The following is a 16,372-nucleotide window of genomic DNA, read 5'->3' as shown; positions in this document are numbered from 1 at the left end:
ACTGTCTCCGAATCTTCTTGTCCTTGCCAGGATGCTGCGGTAACGTCTGCCAGACGGCAACAGAAAGAACAGTTTGTGGCTGGGGTGATGGGAGTCTTTGATAATCCGTAGTGATTTCTTCATGAGCCGCTGGGAGTAAAGGTCCTCCATGGATGGCAGCTCCGTCCTGGTGATGTGCTGTGCAGTTTTCACCACCCTCTGTAAAGCCTTACGATCGAGGTCGGTGCAGCTGCCGTACCAGGCCGTCATGCTGCCAGTGAGGATACTCTCTATCGTGCACCTGTAGAAGTTGCAGAGTATCCTGGAATCCATTTTGAACCTCCTCAGCCTGCGGAGGAAGAAGAGCCGCTGTCGAGCTTTCTTGGTGATGGTGGTGGTGTGAAGAGACCATGTCAGGTCCTCAGTGATGTGGACCCCAAGGAACCTGAAGCTTTTGACTCTCTCCACCGTAGTCCCATTGATGGCGATGGGGGCGTGTCCCTCTCCCTGCTGCTTCCTGTAGTCCACAATCAGCTCCTTTGTTTTGCTGATGTTGAGATGGAGGTTGTTATCCTGGCACCAAGATGTCAGGTTTTCGACCTCCTCTCTGTACGCCGCCTCGTCATCGCCTGTGATCTGGCCGATGACGGTCGTGTCATCAGCAAACTTCACGATGGTGTTGGAGCTGTGTGTGGCCACGCAGTCGTGGGTGAACAGGGAGTAGAGGAGAGGGCTGAGCACGCAGCCTTGAGGGGCACCGGTGTTGAGAATCAGGGTGGAGGATGTGATATTTCCCACCCGCACTGCCTGGGGTCTGCCCGTCAGGAAGTTCAGGATCCAGCCACAGAGGGCGCTGTTGAGCCCGAGGTCTCTGAGCTTGATGGCCAGCTTGGAGGGCACAATGGTGTTGAATGCTGAACTGTAGTCAATGAACAGCATTCTCACATATGTGTTCCTGTTCTTCGGGTCCAGGTGTGAGAGGGCAGTGTGGAGGGTGAGGGCTATGGCGTCGTCTGTGGACCTGTTTGCTCTGTAGGCAAACTGCAGGGGGTCCAGAGATTCAGGGAGGGAGGAGGTGATGAATAATTTGACTAACCGCTCAAAGCACTTCATTATGATGGAGGTGAGTGCTACTGGGCGGTAGTCGTTGGGGCAGGTGATGATTGTCTTTTTGGGGACAGGAATGATGGTGGAGTGTTTAAGACATGTGGGGACTACAGACTGCAGCAGGGACCCGTTGAAGATGTCTGTGAACACCTCTGCCAGCTGAACTGCACACACCCTGAGAACACGGCCAGGGATGCCATCAGGTCCAGGAGCCTTGTGTGGGTTAACTCTTTTAAAGGATTTACACACATCTGCCCTATTTAAAACAAAAGGGCAGTGTAGCTCCTGGTCCCTCTGTACCTCCACAGCCTGGCTGCTCTCAAAGCGTGCAAAAAAACTGTTTAGCTCATCTGGGAGAGATGCGCACGCAGACACTCCCGCAGCACCCCCCGCTGCTCCTTTGTAGTCAGTCATTGTCCTTAGTCCCGCCCACATATTCCTAGTGTTACAGCCTTTGAAGTCAGATTCCACCTTGTCTTTGTACTGTCTCTTTGCATTTTTAATTGCTCTCCGGAGATCATACCTAGACTTCCTGTACTCCTCCAAATCTCCCGCTGTGTGCGCGAGAGTGCGCGCTTTCAGTTTGCCGCGCACCTCACCGTTTACCCAGGGCTTTTGATTTGGGAATGTCCGTACAGAAACCTTCGGTACCACGTCATCGATGCATTTCCCAATGTAGCAGATGACAGTGTCCGTGTGTGTGTTGATGTTATTGTCCTCAAACACACTCCAATCCGTAGATGCAAAGCAATCCTGCAGTGCTGAATCTGACTCCACGCTCCATCGTTGTACTGTCCTTGTTACCGGTCTGTCCCTTTTAAGTTTCTGCTTGTACGCAGGCAACAACAGTAGTGAGATATGGTCTGATTTGCCGAAGGGAGGGCGAGGGAGAGCCTTATATCCATTCCGGAAGGGGAATAAACATGGTCCAGTATGTTTCCCCCGCGCGTCGGGAAGTTGATGTGTTGTAAATAAATTTTGAACATGTAAAACGTTCCCCTCTCACAAAGGATTTCTAACAACCAAAACCCTCAAACACTACAGAAAGACAGAAAGTTCAGAGCAAGTCCAAAAATCTTTAATAAGGTAAACCGGCTGAAATCAAAAGCTGCCCTTTACAAAAACTAATGATGTGTTTAAAAAATGTGTTGTTTCCACAGAAAGAGTGCAAAGTCTCGAGTACCCAGCTATCGGTCTCTGAAGAGTGACTGGTCTATACGGGAACCTCCAGCCTTCAGTATTGAACCTGGACCCTCAGACACACAGTAAGAGTCTGTTTCTACTGTGATCTGACCTGAAGAGGATTCATTTTATATGCCAACGGATCATCTACACTGTTCTTTAATATTTACATGAGCGCAGTAGATAACAGCACAGAAACACAGTAGAATACAGTAAACATCTACAGCAGAGTTCAGTAATGAAACACTGTAAAGTGCAATAAAGTAACGCAGTAGGTAACTGTCTTGTTCTTGTACTATATGTACAATTAATACTCCAGACGGCAACGTGCCAATACTCAGTATTTATTCATACGCAAGAGACATACAGGCTTACGCTTCTGTTTGCTGTCAACACAGGACACACACACACACACACACACACACACACACACACACACACACACACACACAGCGATATAGAGAAGGTTAAGCTGTCATTATTAGGCTGTAATTTGTTATACTGTTGGAGTGGTAAGCAGGCCTATTGTTTTTGGATATTTGTGGAGTTAGGTGTGTTTTTTAATTGGTTAAGTGGTCCCTGATATGAAAAAGGTTTGAGAAACACTGCTCTAGGGCACCACTACAGGGGGTTATTTAGACGCTGGCAAGCATTACTTTCTCTCTTCTGCTCGCATATTGTTTCTGATCATTTTAAATGTATCATTTTTATTATGACAAAAATAAACTATATTGTGATAATGGCATATTGTATATATATTAAAAATAAGAAGGCGAAATATTCATACTAGTCGATGTAATGACGCCATACCATTACACATAGCAACAACAATGTCTGAGTGAAACTGCCACCAGCTCCATGGTGGAAGATTTACTCCCAAAAAAAGATGTGTGACTTCAGTATTGTTGAACATTGGCTAGCCACTGAGGCTACAGCCCAGAATGTTATATTTTTAAAGACTTTTTGCACTTTTAGCAACTTGTAATTTCAGTATGTTGCAGCAATATTTTCCAGTATTTTGTTATATCATAATCGCAAAAACAGAATGAACATGCTAATACTATTTTAGGGCTACATTGTGTAAACCTTTGGCAGATTTAAATTACATTTCATTGAGCTGATGCTTTCATCCAAAGTGACTTACAATAAGTATCAACCATGAAGATACAAACTCAGAACAGCAAGAAATCTGCATGTAAAATAGTTTCAAATAACACAAACCATTGTAAGTACTGGTGCATTGGTTTTAAAGAGCAAAGCGTTTAGTTTTGTGTGTGTGTGTGTTTCTTTAAAGTTTGATGGTGAAGGTGCAGTGAAAACTGATGGGTTTCAGTCTGCGACAGAAGATCTCATTTCTTCTGCTTTAACAGAATGAAACCCTCTGTTCACTACAAGAACACTGGATAATCAATCTGCAGCCAATAGCAGCGCAGAAGAGCAGATCACATGACCTGAGTATGAGAGTAGAGAGGGAAATAAGAAGGGAGGTGGGGGCAAGCAGCTTTTCTACTTGCTAAGTGCTGAGCAGGTGGAACGGGCAGCTAATCCACAGAGGCCATCCTTCCTATCTACACTGCCACATAGAAATGAGTTCAAGGAATATTTCACCATCTTCTAAACAGATGAATGTCTAAAATGCTTTGAGAGGCAGGTACAAAGATTCTCTATTTATGCTTTTATTATCAAACCAGGAAATGAAAGAGCCTCAGACACAAAGTAAGAGTCTGTTTCTACTGTAACCTGACCTGAAGAGGATTCTGATTTGATCTGAGTAGCAGATCACTGTATAGAAACACAGTAAAGCATCACTGTGGAGTACAGTAATGAAACAAAGTAAATTAGAGTAAAGAAACCCAGAAGAGGAAAGTAGAGAGGTGTAACTGAGCTCTGGCTGTGCTCCTTGCAGTGTTAATTTTGGCAGCTGTTTTTGAGTTAGTCTTAGTCTTAGTCTTTAGACGAAAATGGTTATTAGTTTTAGTCACATTTTAGTCATTTCTATCCTTCATAGTTTTAGTCTAGTTTTAGTCGACGAAAACTCAAAACGTTTTAGTCTACTTTTAGTCGATGAAAAAATACATTTTAGTCAACTTTTAGTCAAAATGTTTTCTCTCTTTAAACCAATTCAGTTAGGCAAATACAGGTTTCTGACATTGTAATCAAGGTGACAGCATCAAGTGTTGAAATTCGTAAAGCAACATTTCACTCTCTTAACACTTTACTTGTGTAATATCTAGGGATGGGTATCGTTAAGGTTTTCTACGGTACTACTAGTCTTATCAATACTGCTTATCAATCCAGTACTTTAACGGTATTCTTGTATTTACTTTTTGTTATTTTTTAAAGGAAAAAACTAACAAATTGTTAAACGAATTAATTGCTTTATTTAAATGTGAAATAAATGAAATATATATAATTATGTTAAAATATTGTAGGCTACTGTACTTGAGTAAAATGTTGAGGTACTTGTACTTTACTGGAGTATTTAAATGTTTTGCTACTTTGTACTTCTCCTCCACTAAATGTATTTAATACCTTTAGTTACTTCACAGATGTGGATGAATGATGTGAAATATAATCAAGTGTTAAATCAGACTTTAGTTCCACCTGGAGTAAATCCACAAGCTACTCTGTAGTATACAAAGTCATTCAAACTAGCTGCACCTTTACCAGCTTTGAGAACACTTTCATGATCAATCATTATAAAACATATCATATATATTATTCTGAAATGGACCAATCTGCACAATGACTACTTTCACTGTCGCTACTTTATCTATATTTTGATGATCATACTTTGACTTGAGGAACTCTTTCTACACTATGGTATTTTTTTTACTTAGCTACAAGATCTGAGTAGGCTACTTCTCCCACCTCTGCACACCTGATGTTAAGGAAGTCGAAAATTGTGCATTTCTCCGATTGAATATGACGCCTTTTAGCCGGCTGTTTGGACAGACTACTCTACTCGTGTCAACGCGCTAACGCGAAAACATGGCAAACGAGCTTTGTCCACATCGAGCCTTGTAGAGTGTCTCTATACTCTCTGAACGCTCCGTCCCCGGCAGATCTCTGTGTGCCGCTGCAGCGTGTCTGTTAGGCCCCGCCCCCCACACACACAGAGAGAGAGGGAGATCGCTCTTCTGGAGTGAAGAGAGCGGAAATAATGATATTGCAAGTTAGAAACGTAAGATGCATTTTGACAGACAAGACGAACACTTGGGGGGAAATACCCTGCATTTTGAATGTCCGATAGTCCACCATTAACACCTTAGTCCCGTCTCGTCTCGTCAACGAAAACTAAATATACATTTCGTCAAATTTTCGTTATCAAGAATCTATTTTTAGCTCGTCATCGTCTCGTCTTAGTCGTGTAAAAAAGGTTGTTGACGAACATTTTTCGTCATAGTTTACGTTAACGAAATTAACACTGGCTCCTTCGCATCATCAGCCACAGTAAACAATCTACTATTGTGAAATCATTCTCACATTCGAGATGTGGGACTTTGTGTTAGGTTAAGTAAATACATTTCGAACATGTAAAACGTTCCCCTCTCACAAAGGATTTCTAACAACCAAAACCCTCAAACACTACAGAAAGACAGAAAGTTCAGAGCAAGTCCAAAAATCTTTAATAAGGTAAACCGGCTGAAATCAAAAGCTGCCCTTTACAAAAACTAATGATGTGTGTAAAAAATGTGTTGTTTCCACAGACAGAGAGCAGAGTCTCCAGAACCCAGCTGGGGTTATATGAAGAGTGACGGGTCTATAGGGGAACCTCCAGCCTTCAGTATTGAACCTGGACCCATATACACAAAGTAAGAGTCTGTTTCTACTGTGATCTGACCTGAAGAGGATTCATTTTATATGCCAACGGATCATCTACACTGTTCTTTAATATTTACATGAGCGCAGTAGATAACAGCACAGAAACACAGTAGAATACAGTAAACATCTACAGCAGAGTTCAGTAATGAAACACTGTAAAGTGCAATAAAGTAAATTAGAGTAAAGAAACCCAGAAGAGGAAAGTAGAGAGGTGTAACTGAGCTCTGGCTGTGCTCCTTGGCATCATCAGCCACAGTAAACAATCTACTATTGTGAAATCATTCTCACATTCGAGATGTGGGACTTTGTGTTAGGTTAAGTTCAAGGTTCAAGGTTCTTTATTGTCAATCTGACATAGCTACAATTATGCAGTTGAAAATCTTATGTCACAGGCTTCTCCAACAATGCAACATAATAACATAGTAACAATAAGAGCATGAGCAATACAAAAATAATAATAGTTATACAAATGAAATAAAGTTATGATGTGGAATAGTGCAGTACGAGTCTATATACAAGTTATTGGAATGATATATATATATATATATATATATTAGGTATTAGATACATGCTACTGAGTAGCAGATGAATGTTTGATGTTGTTTCAACAGTTCAATTTTTTAACAGTCTCACTGCCCGCGGGAAGCAACTGTCTCCGAATCTTCTTGTCCTTGCCAGGATGCTGCGGTAACGTCTGCCAGACGGCAACAGAAAGAACAGTTTGTGGCTGGGGTGATGGGAGTCTTTGATAATCCGTAGTGATTTCTTCATGAGTCGCTGGGAGTAAAGGTCCTCCATGGATGGCAGCTCCGTCCTGGTGATGTGCTGTGCAGTTTTCACCACCCTCTGTAAAGCCTTACGATCGAGGTCGGTGCAGCTGCCGTACCAGGCCGTCATGCTGCCAGTGAGGATACTCTCTATCGTGCACCTGTAGAAGTTGCAGAGTATCCTGGAATCCATTTTGAACCTCCTCAGCCTGCGGAGGAAGAAGAGCCGCTGTCGAGCTTTCTTGGTGATGGTGGTGGTGTGAAGAGACCATGTCAGGTCCTCAGTGATGTGGACCCCAAGGAACCTGAAGCTTTTGACTCTCTCCACCGTAGTCCCATTGATGGCGATGGGGGCGTGTCCCTCTCCCTGCTGCTTCCTGTAGTCCACAATCAGCTCCTTTGTTTTGCTGATGTTGAGATGGAGGTTGTTATCCTGGCACCAAGATGTCAGGTTTTCGACCTCCTCTCTGTACGCCGCCTCGTCATCGTCTGTGATCTGGCCGATGACGGTCGTGTCATCAGCAAACTTCACGATGGTGTTGGAGCTGTGTGTGGCCACGCAGTCGTGGGTGAACAGGGAGTAGAGGAGAGGGCTGAGCACGCAGCCTTGAGGGGCACCGGTGTTGAGAATCAGGGTGGAGGATGTGATGTTTCCCACCCGCACTGCCTGGGGTCTGCCCGTCAGGAAGTTCAGGATCCAGCCACAGAGGGCGCTGTTGAGCCCGAGGTCTCTGAGCTTGATGGCCAGCTTGGAGGGCACAATGGTGTTGAATGCTGAACTGTAGTCAATGAACAGCATTCTCACATATGTGTTCCTGTTCTTCGGGTCCAGGTGTGAGAGGGCAGTGTGCAGGGTGAGGGCTATGGCGTCGTCTGTGGACCTGTTTGCTCTGTAGGCAAACTGCAGGGGGTCCAGAGATTCAGGGAGGGAGGAGGTGATGAATAATTTGACTAACCGCTCAAAGCACTTCATTATGATGGAGGTGAGTGCTACTGGGCGGTAGTCGTTGGGGCAGGTGATTATTGTCTTTTTGGGGACAGGAATGATGGTGGAGTGTTTAAAACATGTGGGGACTACAGACTGCAGCAGGGACCCGTTGAAGATGTCTGTGAACACCTCTGCCAGCTGAACTGCACACACCCTGAGAACACGGCCAGGGATGCCATCAGGTCCAGGAGCCTTGTGTGGGTTAACCCTTTTAAAGGATTTACACACATCTGCCCTATTTAAAACAAAAGGGCAGTGTAGCTCCTGGTCCCTCTGTACCTCCACAGCCCGGCTGCTCTCAAAGCGTGCAAAAAAACTGTTTAGCTCATCTGGGAGAGATGCGCACGCAGACACTCCCGCAGCACCCCCCGCTGCTCCTTTGTAGTCAGTCATTGTCCTTAGTCCCGCCCACATATTCCTAGTGTTACAGCCTTTGAAGTCAGATTCCACCTTGTCTTTGTACTGTCTCTTTGCATTTTTAATTGCTCTCCGGAGATCATACCTAGACTTCCTGTACTCCTCCAAATCTCCTGCTGTGTGCGCGAGAGTGCGCGCTTTCAGTTTGCCGCGCACCTCACCGTTTACCCAGGGCTTTTGATTTGGGAATGTCCGTACAGAAACCTTCGGTACCACGTCATCGATGCATTTCCCAATGTAGCAGATGACAGTGTCCGTGTGTGTGTTGATGTTATTGTCCTCAAACACACTCCAATCCGTGGATGCAAAGCAATCCTGCAGTGCTGAATCTGACTCCACGCTCCATCGTTGTACTGTCCTTGTTACCGGTCTGTCCCTTTTAAGTTTCTGCTTGTACGCAGGCAACAACAGTAGTGAGATATGGTCTGATTTGCCGAAGGGAGGGCGAGGGAGAGCCTTATATCCATTCCGGAAAGGGGAATAAACATGGTCCAGTATGTTTCCCCCGCGCGTCGGGAAGTTGATGTGTTGTAAATAAATTTTGAACATGTAAAACGTTCCCCTCTCACAAAGGATTTCTAACAACCAAAACCCTCAAACACTACAGAAAGACAGAAAGTTCAGAGCAAGTCCAAAAATCTTTAATAAGGTAAACCGGCTGAAATCAAAAGCTGCCCTTTACAAAAACTAATGATGTGTTTAAAAAATGTGTTGTTTCCACAGAAAGAGTGCAAAGTCTCGAGTACCCAGCTATCGGTCTCTGAAGAGTGACGGGTCTATACGGGAACCTCCAGCCTTCAGTATTGAACCTGGACCCTCAGACACACAGTAAGAGTCTGTTTCTACTGTGATCTGACCTGAAGAGGATTCATTTGATATGCCAACGGATCATCTACACTGTTCTTTAATATTTACATGAGCGCAGTAGATAACAGCACAGAAACACAGTAGAATACAGTAAACATCTGCAGCAGAGTTCAGTAATGAAACACTGTAAAGTGCAATAAAGTAACGCAGTAGGTAACTGTCTTGTTCTTGTACTATATGTACAATTAATACTCCAGACGGCAACGTGCCAATACTCAGTATTTATTCATACGCAAGAGACATACAGGCTTACGCTTGTGTTTGCTTTCAACACAACACACACACACACACACACACACACACACACACACACACACACACACACACACACACACACACACACACACACACACACACACACACACACACACACACACACACACACACACACACACACACACACACACACACACACACAGCGATATAGAGAAGGTTAAGCTGTCATTATTAGGCTGTAATTTGTTATACTGTTGGAGTGGTAAGCAGGCCTATTGTTTTTGGATATTTGTGGAGTTAGGTGTGTTTTTTAATTGGTTAAGTGGTCCCTGATATGAAAAGGTTTGAGAAACACTGCTCTAGGGCACCACTACAGGGGGTTATTTAGACGCTGGCAAGCATTACTTTCTCTCTTCTGCTCGCATATTGTTTCTGATCATTTTTATTATGACAAAAATAAACTATATTGTGATAATGGCATATTGTATATATATTAAAAAGAAGAAGGTGAAATATTCATACAAGTCGATGTAATGACGCCATACCATTACACATAGCAACAACAATGTCTGAGTGAAACTGCCACCAGCTCCATGGTGGAAGATTTACTCCCAAAAAAAGATGTGTGACTTCAGTATTGTTGAACATTGGCTAGCCACTGAGGCTACAGCCCAGAATGTTATATTTTTAAAGACTGTTTGCACTTTTAGCAACTTGTAATTTCAGTATGTTGCAGCAATATCTTCCAGTATTTTGTTATATCATAATCGCAAAAACAGAATGAACATGCTAATACTATTTTAGGGCTACATTGTGTAAACCTTTGGCAGATTTAAATTACATTTCATTGAGCTGATGCTTTCATCCAAAGTGACTTATAATAAGTATCAACCATGAAGATACAAACTCAGAACAGCAAGAAATCTGCATGTAAAATAGCTTCAAATAACACAAACCATTGTAAGTACTGGTGCATTGGTTTTAAAGAGCAAAGCGTTTAGTTTTGTGTCTGTGTGTTTCTTTAAAGTTTGATGGTGAAGGTGCAGTGAAAACTGATGGGTTTCAGTCTGCGACAGAAGATCTCATTTCTTCTGCTTGAACAGAATCAAACCCTCTGTTCACTACAAGAACACTGGATAATCAATCTGCAGCCAATAGCAGCGCAGAAGAGCAAAAGCTGCCCTTTACAAAAACTAATGATGTGTTTAAAAAATGTGTTGTTTCCACAGACAGAGAGCAGAGTATCTATTCCCCAGCTATCGGTCTCTGAAGAGTGACTTGTCTATGTGGGAACGTTCATACTGCAGTTTTGAACCCGGACCCTCGGACACAAAGTAAGAGTCTGTTTCGACTGTGATCTGACCTGAAGAGGATTAATTTGATATGCCAACGGATCATCTACACTGTTCTTTAATATTTACATGAGCGCAGTAGATAACAGCACAGAAACACAGTAGAATACAGTAAACATCTACAGCAGAGTTCAGTAATGAAACACTGTAAAGTGCAATAAAGTAACGCAGTAGGTAACTGTCTTGTTCTTGTACTATATGTACAATTAATACTCCAGACGGCAACGTGCCAATACTCAGTATTTATTCATATGCAAGAGACATGCAGGCTTATGTCTTGAAGGAAGGTGAACTTCACACATTGTTTGAATGTCTGGCTGTCTGTCTGGCTGATGACGCATATTGTTACTACGACATCACATGAACCAATCATAAACAAGCATTGTTAAACAGTTTTATCCACATATTCTGAGTATTACAGTTACGGTAAAGAAACACAGTGCTGTAAATAATCACAGCAGATTACAGTAAAGGAACGCAGTAAAGTACACTAAAAAAGTTTAATTGAACTCTTGCTGTTCTCCTTGGCATCATCAGCGATAGTAAATAAACTGCAACAGTGAAATCATTCTCACACTCGACATGTAGGACCTTTTGTTTGGTAACTCAACTTGGAACATGTACAACTTTTCAGTCTCACAAAGAATTGTAACAACAGAAACCCACAAACACAATTTTGAGTAAGAACAAAAGTCTTTAAAAGGGGAATACAAATCAAAACTGAAATCAATGCATGTCAAATGTTTCACTCTCACAAATAAATTGTAACGACAGAAACCCACATGTGTAAAAAATGTGTCTGTCCACAGACAGAGAGCAGAGTCTTCATTAACCAGATATCAATCTCTGACGAGTGACTGGTCCAAACAGGAACCTATATACTTCAGTAATGAACCTGGACCCTCAGACACAAAGTAAGAGTCTGTTTCTACTGTAATCTGATGTGACGAACATATATCTATATATATATCTATATATATAGATATATATATACTGTATATAATGTGCTGTGGGCAGATGATGTTGCAGACAGGAAGTTGTTTTGTTTCATAATTGTATGAATAACTGAAAATGAAATATCATCTACAGATATAGACCTTTTAATAATATCAAACAAGAATTTACCACCTTGGGTTGTACCATTGGTAAAAATCTACCACCAGTATTGTAGTGTGCTATAAAGGATGTGTTCATCTCCACAGAGGGAAGAGGAAGAGTGGTGTTCCTGTGGAGGAGCAGCTGTCCAGCTGTGCTCTGTGTCAGGACGTCCTGAAGGATCCAGTCTCTACCAGCTGTGGACACTGGTTCTGCAGACAGTGCATCACCTCATACTGGGAGCAGCGACCTCCATCAGGAGACCCCTGCTGTCCCCAGTGTGGGAAGAGATCCAGAACCAGAGCTGGACTGCAGACAGACAGTCAGTCCAGAACTCTACAGAGTAAGTCTGAATGTCTGCTGTCGTCTTCATGCCTGAAAACAGGATTCTTCTCGTTGTGTTGTACATAATATAAGTTCATTTAAACAAATGTTCATTATTCTCACGTTTCCTTCTCTTTCAGCAGAACATGGTCTTCAGGAGGTTTTAGATGAACATAGGCTCAGTCTGAGGAGGAGATGTGAACTTGTGACCGAAGGAACTGATGAAAGTGAAACCCTCCTCAACAGGATCTTCACTGAGCTCTACATCACACAAGGCCAGAGTGAAGAGGTTAATACCCAACATGAGGTGAGGCAGCTTGAGACAGCTTCCAAGAAAAATACCCTCCATGACACTCCAATCAAGTGCCAGGACATCTTTAAAGCCTCATCTGACCAACAGACACACATCAGAGCGGTCCTGACCAACGGAGTCGCTGGAGTTGGAAAAACCTTCTCAGTGCAGAAGTTCACTCTGGACTGGGCCGAGGGTTTGGGAAACCAAGATGTCAGTCTGGTGATCCCGCTTTCCTTCAGGGAGCTGAATCTGATCAAAGATGAGCAGTACAGTCTACTCAGGCTGCTCCATGATTTCCATCCAACCTTACAGAAGGTCACAGCAGAGCAGCTGGCTGTCTGCAAAGTGCTGCTCATCTTTGACGGCCTGGATGAAAGCAGACTTTCTCTGGACTTCAGAAACAGTGAGGTTGTGTCTGAGGTCTCACAGCAGTCCTCAGTCAACATGCTGCTGACAAACCTCATCAGGGGGGAGCTACTTCCCTCAGCTCTCGTCTGGATAACTTCCCGACCTGCAGCGGCCAATCAGATCCCTCCTGAGTGTGTGGACAGGGTAACAGAAGTACGAGGCTTCACTGACGCCCAGAAGGAGGAGTACTTCAGGAGGAGATCGAGTGATGAAGACCTGTCCAGCAGAATCATCTCTCACATCAAGAGCTCCAGGAGCCTCCACATCATGTGTCTGATCCCAGTCTTCTGCTGGACCACTGCTGCAGTTCTGGACCGCATGTTGACTACAGACCAGAGAGGAGAGCTGCCCCAGACCCTCACTGACATGTACTCACACTTCCTGCTGGTCCAGACCAAGAGGAAGAAGCAGAAGTATGAAGAGGGACATAAGACGAGTCCACAGCAGCTGACGGAGGCTGACAGGGAGGTTCTTCTGAAGCTGGGGAGGCTGGCGTTTGAACATCTGGAGAAAGGAGACATCATGTTCTACCAAGAAGACCTGCAGCGCTGTGGTCTTGGTGTCACCGAGGCCTTGGTGCACTCAGGAGTTTGTACACAGATCTTCAAAAGAGAGAGTGTGATTTTCCAGAATATAGTGTACTGCTTTGTTCATCTGAGCATTCAGGAGTTTCTGGCTGCAGTCTACATGTTGCACTGTTACACCAACAGGAACACAGCGGTACTGAAGGACTTCCTGCAGGGAGACTGGGATGATAACAACAGTGATGAGGATTACCAAACCCTGAAGGACTTCCTGCAGAGTGACTATAACAACAGTGATAGCAGTGATCAGGAGTACCCATCCCTGGATGTCTTCCTAAAGGGAGCCATGGAGAAATCACTCAAAAGTGAAAATGGCCACCTGGACCTGTTTGTCCGCTTTCTCCACGGCCTCTCTCTGGAGTCCAACCAGAGACTCTTAGGAGGCCTGCTGGGTCGCACAGACAACAGTCCAGAAGTCACCCAGAGAGCCATCAGCAACCTGAAGGAGATGAGAAGTGATGAAGTCCCTCCTGACAGGAGCCTCAACATCTTCCACTGTCTGACAGAGATGAACGACCACTCAGTACATCAGGAGATCGAAGAGTTCCTGAAGTCAGAGAACAGATCAGAGAAGAGACTCTCTGTGAAACGCTGCTCAGCTCTGGCCTTCATGCTGCAGATGTCAGAGGAGGTTCTGGATGAGTTGGACCTGGAGAAATACAAAACATCAGAGGAGGGACGACAGAGACTGACTCCAGCTGTGAGGAACTGCAGGAAGGCTTTGTGAGTCCAGATTAACTTTATAGATTAGTGTAGATAAGGATTTTTGTTTTTCAAATAAACACTATACAACTTTTTGCTGTTTCACATACTGTGAGAACAAAATTGAATGAATACAATTATTCTAATATTTGTAAAAAAATAATTAAGGATGTTTTATCACGGCAACATGTGATCACAACATACAGAATAATTGTACATTTTAAATGGAGTAAAGTTATTGTGAAATGATTGCAGTTTCTTTATCGTTAAATTAGACACAGAGTAATATCTGATTCATGGTGAGTCTAGCCTACTCTAGTCTAGAAGGTAGCTAGAAAAGAGGTGACAGACATGGGATCAGATCACACTCAACCAAATATGAAATGGACTAACATCCAGTGGTAATCAGATCATGATATTCAAAATGTTTCTCCTCAAATGCATGAAGTAAATATATTGCTTCCCCTTTTTTTTATATTAACAAATTCTGTAATATGTGTTATAACAGAATTCCTGACTGTGGATTCTTAGACTGGGAAGTCGTGGCCTCAGCTCTGAAGTCCGACCCCTCCGATCTGAGAGAGCTGGAGCTGGAAGTTGATCTGCAGGATTCAGTGGTGGAGCTGCTGAGTTCTGGACTAAAGATCCCAAACTGCAGACTGGAGACTCTGAGGTCAGATCACTGGCTGTAGTCATGTGGTTTTGTACTGTATTTATAATTGATAAACTGTGATAGACTGAGATCTTGAGTTGAATCAGTTTCTGTGTTTTTGTATTTGTCTGGCTGCACATCATGAGTTAGTGTAGATGGAGCAGAGTTTCAGATGTGAAGTTTCCACTTTTTATTGAAGTAGAAGCACGTTGTCTTTAATATTAATGAAAGCTCTTTTTCTCTTTCTGCATCTTACAGTTTTAAACTTGTTGGCTTCTCCATTCTCTACTTCTCCAGCTATAAACAGATTATTAAACCTTGAATATTTTAAGCAGGAACATTGTTTTCCAAACTTACATCATGTGTTCTTTATTCAGACTGAGGTTCTGCAGTTTGTCAGAGATCAGCTGTGCTGCTCTGATCTCAGCTCTGAAGTCCAACCCCTCCCATCTGAGACATCTGGACCTGAGTGAGAACAATCTGCAGGATTCAGGAGTGAAGCTGCTGAGAGATTTTCTGGAGAGTCCAGACTGCAGACTGGAGACTCTCAGGTCAGTAAGGGTTCGACTCAGTCTCTGCTGGTTCAGCAGTATTGTATTAAACACAGGGAGGTGGATGTGTTTCTCACACTTGGGAATCTCTCCAGTTCCACCTTCAGTTTCTGTGGGTTTGTATTAGTCTGGCTGCACATCATGAGTTAGTGTAGATGGAGCGGAGTTTAAGATGTGGAGTCACCACTTTTTATTGAAGGTGAAGCACGTTGTCTTTAATATTAATGAGAGCTCTTTTCACTTTCTGTATCTTACAGTTTTTAACCTGTCGGGATGTCCACTTTATAAACTTCTACATTCTCTAATTCTCCTGCTATAATCAGATTATTAAACCTTGAATTATTTCAATAAGGAACAATGTTTTCTAAACTTAAATCATGTGTTCTTTATTCAGACTGATTAACTGCAGTTTGTCAGAGATCAGCTGTGCTGCTCTGATCTCAGCTCTGAAGTCCAACGCCTCCCATCTGAGACATCTGGACCTGAGACTCAACAAGCTGAATGATTCAGGAGTGAAGCTGCTGAGAGATCTTCTGGAGAGTCCAGACTGCAGACTGGAGACTCTCGGGTCAGTAAGGGTTCACTCAGTCTCTGCTGGTTCAGCAGTATTGTAATAAACACAGGGAGATGGATGTGTTTCTCACACTGGCTAATCTCTCCAGTTCCACCTTCCAGGCGTAGCCTAGCTTAGCACAACAAATCAGTGATGTTACCGTTTATCTGCAGTTTCTCCTTTTCTTTCATCTTATGTTTCTGTTCTTGCATTCTTCTACAAGCAATATAATACAAGCTGACTATGCAAAGCCACATGTCAGTCAGGTGCAACTCATTAACAGACAAATGGGATTTTACAGTTAAAAAGGTAGTCTGTTTGTTTTTCCTATGAAGTTTTTTTGTTCCTGGACTAATGCCTAGTTAACTCTCTAATGCAGCTGAGATCTGCGGACAGTCAGTCAGTCGGAGTGTTTGCAGAGAAGATATGATGTGATGTGATAAAGCATTCGATCAGTGAGGACTCTGAAGCTGACTAACTCAAAGAACAAACACTTATTTTAACTTGA

General features: G+C 43.2%; 1 protein-coding gene across 1 annotated transcript in view; it reads left to right on the top strand.

Annotated features, from left to right (window-relative positions):
- Positions 1-14,133, top strand: part of LOC117494834 (protein NLRC3-like) — a 33,134-nt gene extending 19,001 nt beyond the window's left edge. Inside the window, exons 8-14 of the mRNA XM_034145824.1 lie at positions 2,247-2,351; positions 5,979-6,083; positions 8,989-9,093; positions 10,578-10,682; positions 11,510-11,614; positions 11,903-12,138; positions 12,263-14,133. Of these exons, the coding sequence (XP_034001715.1) occupies positions 2,247-2,351; positions 5,979-6,083; positions 8,989-9,093; positions 10,578-10,682; positions 11,510-11,614; positions 11,903-12,138; positions 12,263-14,133 (2,632 nt within the window). The remainder of the gene's footprint in view (positions 1-2,246; positions 2,352-5,978; positions 6,084-8,988; positions 9,094-10,577; positions 10,683-11,509; positions 11,615-11,902; positions 12,139-12,262) is intronic.
- The last annotated feature ends 2,239 nt before the right edge of the window (positions 14,134-16,372 follow it).

The sequence above is a fragment of the Trematomus bernacchii genome, unplaced genomic scaffold, assembly GCF_902827165.1.
Source record: "Trematomus bernacchii unplaced genomic scaffold, fTreBer1.1, whole genome shotgun sequence".
In the NCBI taxonomy this organism is placed as follows: domain Eukaryota; kingdom Metazoa; phylum Chordata; class Actinopteri; order Perciformes; family Nototheniidae; genus Trematomus; species Trematomus bernacchii.
The sequence above is the reverse complement of the archived record's forward strand: the minus strand, read 5'-3'. Positions and strand labels throughout refer to the sequence as shown.